The sequence below is a fragment of the Nicotiana sylvestris genome, chromosome 7 (assembly GCF_000393655.2).
Source record: "Nicotiana sylvestris chromosome 7, ASM39365v2, whole genome shotgun sequence".
NCBI lineage: Eukaryota > Viridiplantae > Streptophyta > Magnoliopsida > Solanales > Solanaceae > Nicotiana > Nicotiana sylvestris.
The window spans coordinates 83,785,994-83,805,317 of record NC_091063.1 but is presented as its reverse complement, the minus strand read 5'-3'; the positions used below and the strand labels follow the sequence as shown (position 1 = coordinate 83,805,317).

General features: G+C 35.1%; 1 protein-coding gene and 1 non-coding gene across 2 annotated transcripts; one reads left to right on the top strand and one right to left on the bottom strand.

Annotated features, from left to right (window-relative positions):
* Positions 1 to 3,072: 3,072 nt before the first annotated feature.
* Positions 3,073 to 5,007, bottom strand: LOC104239516 (uncharacterized). The gene has a single exon (XM_070151847.1). It carries the CDS (start codon positions 5,005 to 5,007, stop codon positions 3,073 to 3,075), a length of 1,935 nt encoding a protein of 644 aa, XP_070007948.1.
* Positions 5,008 to 5,617: 610 nt separating this feature from the next.
* Positions 5,618 to 5,724, top strand: LOC138874234 (small nucleolar RNA R71). The gene has a single exon (XR_011401278.1). It is a non-coding gene; the product is annotated as a small nucleolar RNA R71 (small nucleolar RNA).
* Positions 5,725 to 19,324: the final 13,600 nt, after the last annotated feature.

The window sequence follows — 19,324 nt, the reverse complement described above, 5'->3', positions numbered from 1 at the left end:
CATACCACCCACAACACTAGTCTTACACACTCAAGCACACATATCTCTACAACATTGTGCACACACTACTCTACAACATTGTGCATATAACCCATTAAAAAGCAAGAAAAGAAGAAAATTAAAAGAAAAAATTCAACTAGAGATACTACACAATTAAATATTGAACTAAGATAAAACTTAAAACAAAAATACAATAGAAGAGGGAGGGGGTAGTGACATACCTTGATGGAAGAGAGAGTGGGATGAATGGAGATGGGGGAGGTGGGAAAAGTGAAGAAGAAGAAGAAGAGAGGAGGGAGATGAGAGATTAGGGTTTAGAGAGAGAGAGAAGATGGGGGAAGTGAGAGGGGGCGGGTGTTTTAATGAAATTAAAAGGGGGGGTTTGAAAAGAAAATAAAATAATAAAAAAAGTTGAAATTAACTTACCTGGGCGACGGAACTCAACGAATCACCGCGGTCGACCGCATTCCCACCGCGGCTGCGGTGGGTTAAGGAATTTGAGGCAGAATACTCTCACCTCACCACGATCCTACCGCGGTCGCGGTGGGTCGAGCAAATGTAAGGCAGAATACTCGTCCTCTACCGCGGTCGCGGTGCGATGATTGTTTTGGTTTTTTTTGTATAGGAAGTTACAAAAGAAACAAAAACAACAACATTCGTGGGTTGCCTCCCACGCATCGCCTGATTTAATGTTGCGGCACGATACAGTCTAGGATCATCATTCCTCATTCGCGTACTGGGGCTCTTCCAACGTTATTATCTCTATATCCCTTTTCTCTTCTACCATTCCAAGGTAATGTTTCAACCTTTGCCCATTCACTGTGAACTTATTCATCCCATCTTCTGACTCAATCTCAACAGCTCCACTTGAGAACATTTGCACCACTCTGAAGGGTCCTAATCATTGGGACTTCAACTTACCCTGAAACAACCTCAATCTTGAGTTGTATAACAACATTAGCTCTCCGGAGTTGAAGTTTCGGTCCACGATGTGCTTATCATGCATTAGTTTCATCCTTTCTTTGTATAATCTAGCGTTCTCGAATGCCTGGAACCTGAATTCCTCTAGCTCATGTAACCCAGTGACTCTGTTGGTGCATGTTGTCTCCATGTCCAAGTTCAACTGTCGCAATGCCCAAAGTGCTTTATGTTTAAGCTCTACCGGAAGGTGTCATAACTTTCCAAACACCAACTTGTACGGTGTCATACCAATTGGAGTTTTGAAGGCTGTGTGGTACGCCCATAATACATCATCCAACTTCTTTGCTCAATCGGTCCTTGTTGCATTCACTGTTTTTGTAAGGACACTTTTAATTCCCCTGTTGGACACTTTAACTTGCCCGCTTGACTGTGGGTGGTACGGGGTGGTCACTTTATGACGAACTCCATACTTTTCCAACAGCCGTGTGAAAGCTCTATTGCAGAAATGGGTTTCGCTATCACTGAGTATTGCTCTCAGGGTGCCAAAACGTGTGTAGATGTTCTTCTTTAGAAAGCCTGTTACCCCTTTAGCATCATTGGTTGGGAAAGCCACTGCTTCGACCCATTTGGAGACATAGTCAACTGCTACCAATATGTACTTATTACCATACGAGCTGACAAATGGCCCCATGAAGTCGATCCCCCACATGTCAAAAACCTCCAGCTCTTGAATTGTGGTCATTGGCATCCCGTGTCTGCGAGATATGTTGCCTGTCCTTTGGCATTCATCGCAACTTTTGACCCAAGCATGGGCATCCTTGAACAGAGTTGGCCAATACAAACCCGACTCTAACACCTTAGTTGTTGTCCGAATTCCTCCAAAGTGACCACCATATGGTGAAGTATGGCAAGCCTGCAAAATAGAATGTTGATCTTTCTTGGGGATACACACCCGGATCATGTTATCTACGCATATTTTAAATAGTAGAGGTACATCCCAATAATAAGACCGACAATTACTAAAGAACTTTTTCTTTTGAATTGGGGAGAGTTCATAAGGTACAATACCACTTGCTAAATAATTAGCAATATCAACATACCATAGTGCCTCCTCCATTGTCATTGCTAGTAACTGTTCATCCGGGAATGTCTCTATTATATCCTAAACCTCTAACTTCTTTTCATCTCCTTCCAACCTTGAGAGGTGATCAGCTACTTGGTTCTATGTCCCTTTTCTGTCACAGATCCCCAGATCGAATTCTTGTAACAAAAGAACCCAGTGAATCAAGTGTGGCTTTGACTCCTTCTTTTCTATCAAGTACCTAATTGCTGCATGGTCAGTATAAACAATAACTTTCAAGCCAATCAAGTATGACCTGAATTTGTCGAATGCAAAAACGACAACCAACATCTCCTTTTTCGTCATGGTGTAATTGAGTTGTGCACTGCTTAGCATTATGCTTGCATAGTAAATCGGGTGCATCAGTTTTGCTGCCCCAAGTCTGCTCCTATAGCATAGTCACTTGCGTCGCACATGAGCTTAAACGGTTGCTCCTAGTTGGGTGCAACAATGATGGGTGCAGTCACCAATCTCTTCTTCAGCTCCTCAAATGCCAACTTGTAATCATTAGAAAACACAAAGGGCTGATCCTTTTCAAGGAGTTTGCATAAAGGGTTAGCAATCTTAGAGAAGTCTTTTATGAATCGCCTGTAGAACCTGGCATGCCCAAGGAAACTTCTCACTGCCTTGACTGAAGTAGGCGGTGGCAATTTCTCAATCATGTCAACCTTAGCATAGTCAACCTCGATTCCTTTACTGGACACTTGATGCCCCAAGACTATCCCTTCTTGCACCATAAAATGGCATTTTTCCCAGTTCAGCACTAAATTTGTCTCCACACATCTTCTTAGCACTCTTCTTAAGTTGTGAAGACAATCCTCGAATGAACCCCCCACCACGGAGAAATCATCCATAAATACCTCCATAATGTCCTCCACCATGTCCGCCATCATGTCCGTGAAAATGGCTAACATGTACCGTTGAAATGTCGTCGGTGCATTGCAAAGCCCAAAGGGCATTCTCCGAAAGGCAAAGATGCCATAGGGACAGGTGAATGATGTTTTCTCTCTGTCTTCGAGGGCTATTGAAATCTAATTGTACCCTGAATATCCATACAAGAAACAGAAGTGAGATCGCCCAGACAATCTGTCCCGTATTTGGTCAATGAATGGCAAGGGAAAATGGTCCTTCCGGGTGGCTGTGTTCAATTTCCGGTAATCCATGCAAATCCACCATCCTGAGACTGTACGAGTCAAGATCAACTCATTATTCTCATTTTGTACAAATGTCATTCCTCCCTTTTTCGACACACACTGAACAGGGCTGACCCAATTACTGTCAGAGATGGGGAAGATGATACCCACATCTAACCATTTGATCACTTCCTTCTTCACCACCTCTTTCATATTTGGGTTCAACCTTCTTTGATGTTCTCTAGAAGGTTTGTTCCCTTCTTCCAAGAGAATTTTGTGCATACAAAATTCTGGGTTGATACCCTTTATGTCCGCCATGGTCCAACCAATGGCAGTCGTACATTCCTGTAGCACCTGTAGGAGCTTCTCTACCTGCACATCTAGCAGACCGAATGATATAATAACAGGCAAAGTAGAATCAAGCCCTAAGAAAACATACCTGAGGTGAGCTAGGAGCGATTTCAACTCTAGTTTGGGTGGTTCCTCCACTGATGGTTTTGTTAGTGGTGTAGCCCTCTTTTCTAACTCCAGGGACTCGAACTGAGGCTCCTTTTTCCAGAATCCTTGGCCTTCGAGTTCCATGACCCACTCTACCAACCCTTTACCATCCATCTCCTCTAAATTTGTCAGACAAGCCTCTAATGGATCTTTAGCAGTCAGGGTCTCATCATCTTCGTGCAGGATCACATCCACTGCCTCCACTAGGGAGCAATTAGCATATTCACTGGGCCTCCTCATGGATTGTTGAACATTTAATATGACTTTTTCATCGTTCAACCTCATTTTTAATTCCCCACTTTCACAATCGATTAGTACTCTCCCAGTGTCTAAGAATGGACTCCCTAAAATGATAGGTATCTCTTCATCTACCTGGCAATCCAGAATAACAAAGTTTGCAGGGAATATAAACTTCCCCACTTGTACCAACACATCATCAAGAATCCCCGTCGGCCTTTTAATTGTGCGGTCAACTAGTTGCAAAAGCATCAAAGTCGGTCTAGCTCTGCCAATGCCCAGTTTGGTATATATGGCCAGCGGCATCAAGTTTATGTTGGCTCCTAAGTAACATAATTCCTTTGCAAAGGCATAACTCCTAATAGTGCACGGAATAGTATAGCTACCTGGGTCAGACATCTTTTGAGCCATGGGCCTTGTCATTACTGCACTGCAAGTCTGTGTCAGAGTTACTATGGATAGGTCCTGAAAGTCAAATTTTCGTGACATTAGGTCCTTCATCATCTTTGCATAGCCTGGCATCTCCCTCAAAGCATCCATCAAAGGAATATTCAATTGAATTTGACGAAGCATCTCCATGAATTTCCTGTATTGATCTTCCTTCTTTGGTTTTACCAGTCTCTGAGGGAATGGTGCAGGTATCACCCTTTGTGCACTGCTTGCTGGCTTCTCTCTGTTGGGGTTCTGTGGAACAAGAGGTACCACCTGTTCTGCAGCTTGTTCACTCTCCTTAGCCTTACCCTTATCATCCTGAACTTGTTCAATCACCACTTCAGTAAGTTCCGCTGATTCATCTACCTCCAATAGAACTAGAGTGGCTGGCGTAGTCTCTTTGCTGGATTGTGCAACTTCTTGCTCCCTGTCTAAATCTCTCCCATTCCGGAGACTTACGGCCATCAGCTGATTCGGATTTTGCTCCTTGGGGTTAATGTTCGTATCTGCTGGCAATGTTCCCTGGGTGCGGTTGTTTAAGGCCATGGATAGCTGCCCCAATTGAGTTTCAATGTTCTTTATTGCTGAGTCATGAACTGCCAACTTTTCCTGCATTTTACCATTCATTCCAATGAGTTGTTGAAGCATACCCCTGATCTCTACCATGTTGTTATCTTGTTGCTGAGGAGGTGGCTGATATGCCAACTGTTGCTGGTTCTGCTATGGATATCCCTATTATCTCTGATATGGCACCATTTGGCCTTGGGGCTGCATACCTCCAGGTTATGGCATGTTTGGTTTGTACTGCTGATTGGGTGTTGGTCTCCACTGTTGTCCTCCTTGTCTCTGACCCCCAAAGTTGTTGACATAATTCATATCCTCTCTTAACCCTTGGTTGTCACCTTCTCCACTCCATGAACACACATAAGACTGATTAATGCAGGGTGTACACAGTCCTCCATTTGTTGTGTCAACAACATGCACTTGCTTTGTACCCATCTCATTAATCTTCTTTGTCAATATACTCATCTGAGTCATGAGTGTGGCTATATTCTCTGCATGCAAATTATTTGGGTCAAGAGGAACTGAATGCACCATTGGTGCCAGTGTTGTGCCTCTCGTCATCCACCCCGAATTCTGGGACATCTTGTCAAGAAGGATTTCGCACTCGGTGAATATCTTACTCAAAAATGCACCCCCAGCTGAAGCATCTACGTTGGCCTTTAGATTGTCTGCTAACCCCATATAGAATCTCTGGCCAAGCATCTGGTCTGGAATACCATGGTGGGGACACTTCAATAGCATCCCTTTGAACCTTTCCCAAGTTTCCTGTAAGGTCTCAGTAGGCTGCTGCTTGTACTACAAAATCTCATCAATCTGTCTTGCAATCTTGTTGGGCGGGTAAAACTTGTTCAGGAACTGCTTGACTAATTCCTCCCAGGTGACAATGGAATTTATTGGGAGCGAATTCAGCCAAGTCTGAGCTTCCCCAGTCACAGAGAATGGGAACAGTAATAGCTTGATATCTTCTGGGGTCACATCTGGCTGCCTTTGGGTCACACAAATCGACAAAAAAAAATTCAAATGTTGATTAGGGTCTTCAATGTGTGATCCGGAGAACAATCCCTTATTCTGCAAAAGATGCAACATGTTGTTGGTGATCTGGAATGTCTCCGCTTGTATTGGGGGCACAGCAATGGCAGTGGCCAGGTTGTCAGCTGTTGGTTGTGCCCAATCAAAAAGTGCAGCTTTTGGCACAAGAGGTGCCACCACTATGATGTTTGGGTCAGCTGGCTCATCCCTGATGTTTCAGTCGATGTTATTTACGTCACCCATGTCAAATTCAAGTTATTGTGTTTATTGTGATTGTTTATTCTTCCTGTTGGCACGGTTCAATGCCCTTAATGTTTTCTCGGGGTCTGAGAGTCCTTCAAGCAGTTCTCCAGTCCTCGAACAATTCCTAGGCATACACCTAAATCCCACAAGAGTTCAAACGTGAGAATTTCAATGAAAAAGAAATTGTTTAACACCTTCGAAAATTGATCTAAACTAATAATTCTAGCACTACTTCTAAGTTGTAATAAATAACGCCATTAAGTTCCTCGGCAACGGCGCCAAAATTTGATCACGCCCAACTATGCCTTCTAAAAGACAAAGCGGTCGTTGCAAATATAATCCAGTTTTAAGTCCGGAGTTGAATCCTCAGGGAACTAACCTATCTATTACAACTCTTGGCAATGCTATTATCAACTCAAACAATTTCCAGATGCAAGATTTTTGTCAATAAAAATTGGGTTTTTGTTTAACTACTTCAAATGATACAAAAAACAATAATACGCTAAATCAAAGATAATTCAATGGTAAAAAGGTCTAGGGTATTGATTTCCCCAATTGCTAGTTTAAGTCTTAACTCTTTTGCTATAATCTCGTCGTAATACTTCTCTGAGGATTATGAGCTATGAGTTATCGTAATTATCTCTCGATCAACTACGATAATTTACTAGAGCATTCTCTCGAACTACCCTAGCTGACACTTCGTGCAGCTCTGAATTATCCCACCAAAGTTTCGTTATCTCTAACCCCACTTTTAAGTTCAAGTAATGATTCTCTTCAAGTATCCAAAAGTGGTGTTGTTCCACAGCAATCTAGCCTAGTATTCTTTCTCAAGCAACACAAGGCAATTAGACACGATTAATCAAGGGCACATTCAATTAATCACCATACAAGACGTAGTTGAACAATCATATAATAAATTCGGCTCGATTATAACAAAGTTGAGTCAAAACCTCATCCAACAAATGGTTCCATCAACCCTAGATTAAATGTTTAGCTACTCATAACAAAGCAAGAGAAAACTACTAAATTGTTCGTAATGTGAAATTGCAATAATAAAGAGAAGATAGAAAAACTCTAATGTTTGGTTGATCTTCTCACACTTGTTCTTGCCTCCAAAGTAGTCTAAAAACAAGCTTAATACTTTCTTGGGCGAGCTTCTAGAGTTATAAGGGTTTGGGATAAGTTTTCCCCGAGTTACACTTTGGTCCCCAAAATTTCTGGTAACTGCACAGTTCATCGCGGTCGCGGCAGATCACGGCGCGACAGCGGTGAGAGCCAACCATTCTGCCTCGCGTCTGTGGCCTGCCGCGGTCCACCGCGGTCGCGATGGATTCAAATCCAGTCCGCTTTTTGCTTCTTTCCGCTTGGGTGCTTCTTGATCGGACGTTTTCTTCATATTATTGACTCCAAAACACTCCATAGTTCTTCTTAACTTGGATTAATTCCTGTGAAGCAAAAGAACACCAATTAGAGCATTTGACCTCTTGGTAGGTGTCAGAGGATGAGCATCTGCTGCAAATTGTAGTGATTGCAAAGAGTATCTTTAAGTGCAGTCCGTGATTCCTGCGAAATCCTCTGCCTCTTCTTTCTTTCCCTTTCTCCTTTTGTGTAAGGGTGGGCATCGGTCGGTTCGGTTCGGTTATGAATATTATCGGTTTGCAAATATCATAACCCGATAACCAAACCGATAAGATATTTGTTATCGGTTATCGGTTAATCGATTATCGATCATTATCGGTTCAGTTATCGGTTTACCCGATAAGATAAAATAACTAAAATAGTTTCGCAATATATAAAACAGTTTCGGTATAAATTATTTTGCTAAAACAGTTTTATAAGATTTGCAATGTATACAACAGTTTCGGTAAAATCAGTGTTCTTAAGATCTTCTTTGTTCAAACGACTAACAGTAACTCTTTGTACATTGATATCTACTTTTTTACTCTAGTTCAGAATTATGTATATAGATTAAAAAGTTTATTAGTTATGAAATACAAATTTTATAATAACTGACATAATACAACTTTGTAACAGCTCAACAATTAAAGCACACGACAAATCTCACTTCAACTTTCAAACAAACTAAGAAAAATCCAGAGCGAGAATGCTTTGAAACGAACTAAGAAAAAGATGGAGATGAAGCAACTAAAAACCTACACGAAGAATCAAGATGAAGCTGAAGAATGCGGCTGAGAAATGCGACTGAAGAGTGAAGTGAAGATGCGACTGAAGAATCTGATGGATATGAGAAATGAAGTGAAGATGTGACTGAAGAGTGAAAGAAAGAAGCTGAGAAATGCGACTGACACCGGCCTGAGTCTTGACGGGCTGACTGGTGAGGGCATGAGGGGGAGAAACTGAGAAAGAATAGGGAAATCAAAGAGTGAACTATGAATTATGAAATCCTAGTATGTATATACTTAAGGGTAAACTAGTAAATTAGTTAATCCTTATTGGGTTATCGGTTTTACCCAATAACAGAATTGCCAAACCGAATCTGAATCGATAATTCAATAAAAAAAATTAACTCGTTACCGAACCGTTAACCCAATAACCCAATACCAATAACCCAATAAATAATTAATAGTTCGGGTTATCGATTTTACCCGATATATGCTCACCCCTACTTTTGTGTGACCGAATAGGGTAAATACTTTTATTTAATTACTAGTTTTAGAGTACGCGCATTGCGCGCGAACCTCATCTCAAAAAACAAAGTCTTTAAAAAATCTCATAAGAATTATTTTAAATTTATGTATAAATTTATATAAGTAAAAGTTAATAAGAAAATATAAAATCATGAGAATGATGATTATCAATTCTTTTTAACTAACCTAATAAAAGAAGAAGCTTGCCCCGTCGAAGTTCTCAAAATTCTAAATTTTGTTCCGTCAAAAATCAATTATTAATTATAATTATGATTTTTTCTGTCATAAATTCATTATGAATTGACAAGTTTTATGTTGGCTAGTCACCTACCACAACCCTCTTCCTTTGTGTTGGCTTGGGACTAACAATGTTAGCGACCTCACATAGGCAAAGTTGGGATTGAGGCGTCACAACATTGTTGTTTTTGTTGTGGTATTTGATATGAAAATTATTTTGTGAACACACGAAATTTAACTCGCATTAGAATTTCATATTTTTATAATAGTTTATATTCATTAAATCACATTCCATCAGAATTATGCTAGAATTTAGTTAGTTTAATTTAAAGATCAAAATATTAGAAAAATTTTAAATTTTAATATTAAAATTTCAACATATATTTATTTGTTGAAGGATTAATATAATTTTTTAAATATATAAAAGTGGCTATGTCAACCAACTTCAACTCTGTGGGCACGTAAATTACTCCATAAAGTTTCAGGCTGTTAGATACCTTAAATATTTTTACTTACGGAAAAGGGTTCAAAATGCTACTAAACTATTTTAAAATTTTAAAAGTACCCTTTATTCACTTATTGGGCTAAAAATATTCCTCCATCCACTTTTTTGGTTCACTTATGCCCTTTGACCGTTAGGTCAATGCTAAACTAAAAATAATAATTATTCTTTTTGTAAAACTTAAAAAAATATTTTGCAAAATATTTTCGTTTTTTTAAACTAATGCACCAATAATCCACTAATTTAGTAAAGTCTTCTTTTTTCCAGTTTTTACAAAAAACAATTCAGTTTTTATAATAAAAAAAATCATTTTTTTAAAGAATTTCTTTTTTGTAAAAACAGAAAAAAAAGCTTTTTAATAAAATATTTTCGTTTTTTAAAAACTGAAAAAAATATTTTTGTTTTTGAAAAATATTTTATTTTAAAGCTTCAGTCGTTCAATTTTGGAATTTGGATTACGTGCGAGGCCCTCAATGACATCATTGCCATTTTGCCAATAAAGCACTCCCATTTAGGTGGACCATGTACGTTAAAGAGCTTTTATAAAGAATTCCTTTTTCTATTTAAAGAAAAAAGTTTAAAAGAATTGGATTCCCAAAAATTATTAGTCAAGTTTTAATGTTTTGTGAGCAAATTAAAGGAGCTTTCCTTGTTTAACTGAACTTCATACTGTATTTTGAAAAGAAAAATCTTATTTAATGTACCTTCTCAAATTAGATTAATTCCCATTACTTTTTCGCTACTACAACACAAACACCAAAATATGAAGAATTGTTATAAAATAAAAGCAATGCATTAAAATGTAAATAAGAAAAGACAGAAAGAAGGAAGAAGTATTTTCTTCTTTTACTTTGGTGTATCTTTCCAATGCAATTACATAGCTTTTTATATGCATAAAAAGTAAAGATGATGGACATAAAGTAGGAGATTTAATCTTTAAGTTATTCACACATGGGCATCCAATGTAGCATCCAATGCACAAACTATGTTATTCACAACATGGACATCCAATGTAGCATCCAATGTACAAACTATTTATAACACTCCCCCTTGGATGTCCATATAAGATAATATGCTTCATTAAGAACTTACAAAAAAAATATTGGGAAGTACATAGTTATTTATAATATGCATTGCTTACTGCCTCATTAAAAACCTTACTAGGAAAACCCAGTGGGACAAAACCTTTGTTAAGGAAAAGAGTGCAGCGTGTAGTTACTCCCCCTGATGAAAAATCACTTAATGTCTCGAAGACGACGCATTCCAATCTTATATATCAGCTTTTCAAATATTGAGGTTGGTAATGCCTTAGTGAACAGATCAGCCAAATTATCACTTGAACGAACTTGTTGTACATCTATTTCACCATTCTTCTGAAGATCATGAGTGAAAAAGAATTTCGGTGAAATGTGTTTTGTTCTATCTCCTTTGATATATCCTCCTTTCAATTGAGCTATGCATGCAGCATTGTCTTCATACAATATTGTTGGAATATTCTCTTTCGAAGAAAGACCACATGTTTGCTGAATGTGTTGAGTTATAGATCTTAACCAAACGCATTCTCGACTTGCTTCGTGAATGGCTATTATCTCTGCATGATTTGAAGAAGTAGCAACCATAGTTTGTTTTGTCGAACGCCATGATATGGTTGTACCTCCACTTGTAAATAAATAGCCTGTCTGAGATCGACCTTTGTGTGGATCAGACAAATATCCTGCATCTGCATAACCAATCAATGATGGCTTGGATTCATTTGAATAAAATAAACCCATATCAATGGTCCCTTGGAGGTATCTGAATATATGTTTAATACCATTCCAGTGTCTTTGTGTTGGCGAAGTACTAAATCTTGCCAATAAGCTTACTGAGAAAGCTATATCTGGTCGGGAATTATTGGCAAGATACATTAATGCCCCAATTGCACTAAGATATGGTACTTCGGCACCAAGAAGCTCTTCATCATTTTCATGAGGTCGGAATGGATCTTTCTTTATATCAAGTGATCTCACAACCATCGGGGTACTCAATGGATGTGCTTTATCCATATAGAATCGCTTTAAAATCTTTTCGGTGTATGTTGATTGATGGACAAATATTCCATCTTTCATATACTCAATTTGTAGACCAAGACAAAATTTTGTCTTTCCAAGATCTTTCATTTCAAATTCTTTCTTCAAACAGTCTACTGTTTTTGGAAGCTCCCCAGGAGTTCCAATGATATTTAAATCATCAACATACACGGCGATTATAACAAATTCAGATCCATACCTTTTTATAAAGACACAAGGACAAATTGGATCATTCTTGTACCCTTCTTTCAACAGGTATTCACTCAGGAGATTATACCACATACGACCTGATTATTTCAATCCGTATAAAGATTTCTGAAGCTTTATTGAACAAGTTTTTCGAAAACTTTTATATGCTTCTGGTACTTTAAACCCTTCAGGTACTTTGATAAAAATTTCATTATCTAATAATCCATACAAATAGGTTGTAACAACATCCATTAGATGCATATCAAGTTTTTCTTGCACTGCCATATTTATGAGATACCTGAAGGTGATAGCATCCACTACAAGAGAATATGTCTCCATATAATCAATTTCAGGCCTTTGGGAAAACCCTTGTGCCACAAGTTGCGCTTTATATCTAACGACTTCATTTTTATCATTTCGTTTTCGCACAAAAACCCATTTATACCCTACTGGCTTTATGCTTTCAGGTGTTCGAACTATGGGTTCGAAGACTTTACGTTTTCCAAGTAAAGTTAACTCTGTCTGGATAGCGTCTTTCCATTTTGGCCAATCATTTCTCTATCTACATTCATTGACAGATTTTGGTTCAAGATCCTCATCTTGTTGCATTATTTCAACAACAACATTATAAGCAAAAATGTTATCGATAAAAATATTACTTCGGTTCCATCTTTTTCCGGTTGAGACGTAACTTATTGATATCTCTTCATTCTCATTATTTTCAGGTACCTGGACCTCCTCTAAGATCTTATCATTTGTTACGTCTTGGGGCTCTTCTTGAGCCACTACCTCTGTGTTATGTTCACTTTGATTACTTGCTCCTTTTTTTCTTCTTCGAGGATTTTTATCTTTAGAACCGATTGGTCTACCACGTTTCAAGCATGGCTTAGACTCATTTGCTTTAATTAATTGTCCGGCCGGGATATCAACTTGAATTGGAGCATTAGCAGCTGGAATATGTGACTTAGTCACCCTTGGTAGGTCAGTGAATGCATCTGGCAATTGATTTGCAATATTTTGTAAATGAATAATCTTTTGAACCTCTTGTTCACATTGATTTGTTCGAGGATCTAAATGAGACAGTGATAATGCATTCCAATCTATCTTCTTTTTCAGCTGCTTATTTTCTCCCCCTAATGTTGGATATACTGATTCATCAAAATGGCAATCAGAAAATCTTGCCGTAAATAAATCTCCAGTCATCGGCTCTAGATATTTTATAATAGAAGGAGATTCATATCCAACATATATCCCCAACCTTCTTTGAGGACCCATCTTTGTGCGTTGTGGTGGAGCAATTGGAACATATATCGCACAACCAAAGATCCTAAGATGGGAAATATTTGGCTCCTGACCAAAAGCCAATTGCAATGGGGAGACTTTATGATAACTTGTGGGCCTTATCCGCACAAGTGCTGCTGCGTGCAAAATAGCATGACCCCATACTGAAATGGGAAGTTTTGTTCTCATAAGCATTGGTCTAGCAATTAATTGGAGGCGTTTGATCAATGATTCTGCTAGACCATTTTGTGTATGAACATGAGCAACCGGATGCTCAATTGTTATCCCAGTTGAAATACAATAATCATTAAAGGCTTGGGATGTAAACTCACCAGCATTATCAAGACGAATTGTCTTAATTGCATAATCTGGAAATTGTGCTCTTAGCTTTATTATTTGAGCCAACAATCTCGCAAATGCCATATTGCGAGTTGATAGTAAGCACACATGTGACCATCTTGTAGATGCATCTACCAAAACCATATAATATTTGAATGGTCCACATGGAGGGTGAATGGGCCCACATATATCACCCTGTATACGTTCCAGAAATGCAGGGGATTCCATCCTAACTTTAATAGTTGATGGTCTAATAATTAATTTTCCTTGAGAACACGCAGCACAAGAGAATTCCTTAAATTGAAGAATCTTCTGATTCTTCATTGCATGTCCATGTGAATTCTCAATTATTTTTTTTGAGATTTTACTACAATATAGTGCTTCATCAATAGCCAAATTTGTTCCTCTTGGTAGTAATAAATTGGCTCTTCCAGAACCTTAAATTAATCTTGTACTACCGGATATTGTATTAACATTCGCTTCTTTTATTACCAAATAAGAGAAATATCTCTTATCTTTTAAAATAGTATGTATTGTAGCACTATCCAGAAGGCATGTATCATCTTTATTAATCTTGAGTCCAACTAAATACTGGGAAATTTTCATATTCTTCATAAATAAAAACAAAAAATACATCATAAGAATTATGAAAGACAAACAAAAAAAAATATTAAGAAATACATTAGGAATGTAGAAACTAGCAACACATGATGCATTAGGAAAATACACTCAAGAAAAATAAATTAGTTGCAAACATAAAAATAACAACTTTTATAGCTTCATTCCCCAGTAAGATGATTAGTTCTTCAGTCAATATCCTCAAATAAGTCTCCAACTTCTAAATGAGTAATATTTGTTAGGCCTCCAAAATCATCATCTTTATATGCAAGATGTGCCTTAGAATCATATTTGTTTGAGGGACCTGCTTCATCATCATTATTTTGAAAGGTCAAGTGTGCCTCCACATTATTTTCTTTTTTTCTGAGGGAGGCTTGATAAAGTTTGATAAAATAATTTGGCGTACGACAAACGCGTGCCCAATGACCATTCATACCACATTGGTGACACATACTAGTTTTACCTTTTGAATGATTAATTTGAGAACCCTTATTGTTCTCCAATTTATTTCCACCATAATGACGATAATTGTTCCCTTACCACGTCCACGTTTACGACCATGTCCACGACCACGGTAATTATTTTATTTTCTTTCAAACTTATCATATGCTGCTACAGCATTCCCTTCCGAAAATGGAGTTAACCCAGTGGGATGGGCTTCACGATTTTTCATTAATAGAGTATTATTCTGCTCTGTCACAAGTAGAATGTGATTAACTCAGAATATTTCTTAAAATCTTTTTCACGGTATTGTTGTTGTAGCACCACATTTGAAGCATGAAAAGTAGAAAATATTTTTTCCAATAAGTCCTCATCTGTGATAGTGTCTCCACATAATTTTAATAGAGAACTTACTTTAAAGATAACAGAATTATACTCATGTACGGTTTTAAAGTCTTGCAGCCTTAAATGTATCCACTCATACCGAGCTTTCGGTAATACCGTAAGTTTTAGATGGTCATACCGATCCTTCAAATTAATCCATAATTCAAGTGGATCTTTTATGGTTAAATATTCAGTTTTTAATCCTTCATGTAGATGATGACGAAGGAAAATCATGGCCTTCACTTTATCCTGATTTGATGCTTCATTTCCTTGTATAATAGTATTTCCAAGACCTTTAGTGTCAAGGTGAATTTCAGCATCAAGGGCCCATGATAAATAGTTCCTCCCGGTGATGTCAAGCACCACAAATTCAAGTTTCGATAAATTTGACATAGTTAAAACTATCATAAAAGATGAATAAGTTAGAGAAATAATTATAATAATAAACAATTAATGAAAACAAAACGATTAAGGTAAAAGAAATGAAAATAGATTTATATCATGTTAACAATCTACTAATTCATTTTATTCTTGCCATAAAGTAGAAATTACATACTTGTTTTATTTCACTTTATATTATTGATATATATATGTTAATAGAATTGAACGTGACTAACATTATTTATATGTTCCAATAAATATAACATAATTAAACTATAAAATTATTGTTTGTCAATTCATTTCTCACAGTTCTTCAAAATGCCTTAAAGATATGTTTTGATCGAGGAAGTCCATGAATATTATAAGTATGTCATTAGTGTATAGCTAGTTTGATGACTTTGAGGTCCTCTAAGAGTTGAGCACGAAACGAAATAGTTATTTTATCACTGCAATGTACTTAAACTATTTAAGATGCCCAAGAGCACAAGTAATCTGCAAACAATGAGCATATGATAAGTACTGCCATAAATAAACTGATTATAATGATACATACCTTAATAAAATATGGCTCAACTTAGCAGGAGTTAAGAATAAAATTAGAGTTTCGTGCTGATAACGTATTATAAAATAAAAGCAATGCAGTAAAATGTAAATGAAGAGATAGAAAGAAGGAAGAAGTCTTTTCTTCTTTCACTTTGGTGTATCTTTCCATTGCAATTACATAGCCTTTTATAAGCATAAAAAGTAAAGATGATGGACATAAAATAAGAAATTTAATCTTTAAGTTATTCACAACATGAGCATCAAATGTAGCATCCAATATACAAACTATTTATAACAAGAATATCATAGTAAACTAAAAGCTGCAATTAGAATAGATAATAGAAGATTTATTATACCAATCATTTTGAAAAGAGAAGCTCTTCCAAACGGTACTTCTAAATTTTTAATTCTCGAAATAAGTAAACTTTAGAGGTTTAAAAAGATAAAACTAAAATCTTAGCATCTACACCATAAAAAGGAAAGCTCATAGAAGTATTTATTGTTTAAATAATTTCTAATAGCTGAATAGGGATTTTAAAGAAGGGTAAAATGGAATGGTATTCATCTTGTTTTTAAACAAGGATATTTTCTTTATATGATATTAATTCAATCTTGTGATGATTATTAAGATTTGAGAGTAACCAAAAATCAATACTGGTAATATATATATATAATTGAGAGATGTGGTGACGGAATGAACATGATCATTTTATCTTACTAAAATTTTCGTGTTCGAGCTTTAATAAAAATACACAACAAAAATTTAAATTACTTGAGCTACTAACTTTCGAATACTAGATAATTATAAATAAAACGTATATACAGGGCGGAGGCACAAGTTGCTATAGGGGTTCAGCCGAAATCATTAGCTTTTGCTCAAACAAAACATTTGATATTTTAAAATTATAAAATATTTATAACTATTAAATCTAGAATCTATATATATGTATATAAGCTATAAAGTTACCATATATAATTGACTTTGTGGTTAAGCTAAGTGGCAAACTAATAAATATCAATAGTATATGATAACTTTATTCCATATTTGACTTATGTTAGTCGAATATATATATATATAAGGATAATTTTGAATTTATATATATGATGTTTTTAAATTTGAATTAAAATAAAAAAAATTATCTTTTTTTGCCATGTTATCATACTTAATTCGGTTAGTGATCATATGCAATTATATTAGGAACTTTTGTTATCTTAATTCAAATTATGTAAATACTACTTCGCCTCTGGCAAATAAAAACAATACTCCAAATAACTATAAACTCTTTTACATTTAAAATCCTATAATTATAGTTCTTTAAGACACTATAGCCAGATTTGAATAAAGTGATTTTTTAAAAAATAAATGTAATAAGGTACACATCTATGTTTATCCAGATAACAAAAAAATGTTTAAAAGTTGATAAAAATCTACTTACATATATAATAAAGTAAACCGGCATGCTGGAGAAAGAAATATTACAAAAATCAGTCAATATTCAACACAAGTTATTTTTTTTTCTTTTTGAAAAATGTTTTTGTAAAGAGTCAATTTATATAAATGGACATCAAACAAATAACAAAACTTTGGCTATATAATTGATTAATTTCTATTTAACACCTTCTAGGAATTGAAGGGTATAAGTCGAAACCTCTTCATTTAGCAGCAGTCAAACCAACATTGCAAAGGTATAATATTTTTTTATTGAAAAATATTAGTTTTGAATCATTAGATTATGTGAAAGATTTTTTTCTCGAATTCAAAAGGAGGGTATTAGTTTCTAATTGATAATTTCTATAGTGATTTTCAAGTGTAACAAAAAGTATATTTAAAAAAAAATTGGTATGACGTGAAATAGTTATTTTTAAAATGTCGAAATGGGATTATTTTTTAAATTATAATGTCATTTTTAAAATAAAATATAAGATATTTTTAAATATTAGTAGAGATTTTTTAAAATAATTATAATAGAAGTCATATCATGGATAAAATCAAGAAACCGAAATCTTATGGATTATTACATAAATATTCGGCCTGTTTTATTGTTTATTTTTTATAGCTAATATACATAGATGATATACCTATTACACACTATTATACACATGTTACGTATGAAGTATATATAAATTACACTTCCTCAATTTTTTAATTAAGTGGTTGGGTGAGCTCCTATTTAGGTTGATAAGATAAAGCCAAAATAAAAATATGACAGAATTTCAACCAAAGATTAAAAATATAAATAAAGTTCTTATGTAGACAATTTCTATTAAAACTCATCCTTTTGTTACGAAATAAATTAATTTTGTGTAACAAAATAAAGAAAAACATAAAAAAATAAGATAAAAGAAAATAAATATAGAAAAAATGTATGAAAAATCTAAAAACCAGAAATAAGAGACGACAACGAATTTTTTTCTGTTTCATCTTTGTTGAGTGTAAAAAATTTGGAAGACGATCTCATCGATTTCAAATTTTTTTTTCAACTCAAATACATAAATTATAAGATAAGGATATCTTAGAATATTTTTTTATATTTACATTGTGTGTTGTTTTAAAAAAAAATCACTATTACTAACAAACTGATATGATATTTGAATTTGAATTTAATTATAATTTAAGTAGTTTGCATTGAGGTTAAGCCAAGTATAGTGTCGAGAAAAAACTGCTTGGGAATTTTAAGACAATATATGCAATGTTATATAATAACAATCAATTAATCTAACATTTAGTGATTCAAAGAACAAAAAATCTGTGTATGTATAGGGTATACAAAATTTAAAATCTGTGGCTAGAGATATCGATAAACTCAAAATGGAGTCATACTGAAATAAAATTTCACCGGCCAAAGAATCATTTAAATTTTTAGATAGTCGATTTAAAGTGAATTTTAAATTAAGGATAATATCTTCACTTGCATCATTACAAAAATAATCATTATTGAAATATACATAATGTTGTAGAAATTAAAATTTCAAAATTGAAATATATTTTTTAAACATAATAGCATACTAAATACGAATTCAAGTCGTAGTAAAAGAGTTAGGTCGTAACCAAAGAATCGTTCATATTGTGACAACTTTTGTGCTTTGCCAGAGCTCATAAATACGAGTTATTATTTCGCTTTGTGACTATTTTTAGGTTCCAATGACACCAATAAGAATGGTGCAAAAATAAAATTATCACTACGAAATTTGAGAAAATGTTAGCCTTTTTTCATGTGTGATTCATGAACAATATCTAATGATTATCTATAATTACCTAGAAGGTTTAAATTTTAAGGTTATTTACATATAATTTAAATAACTCACATATTTGACATGGTTAATGTCAAATATCAAAATGGAGTCATACTAGAAAGAAAATCAATGGCTAAAAGAATTTTTTGAATTTTAGATAGCCGACTAAAATGAGTTTTAAATTAAGGATAATATTTTCACTTACATTGTTATAAAAATAATTATTATTGAAAATAAAGTTTTAGAAACTAAAAATTTAAAATAGAAATAATTTTAGAATA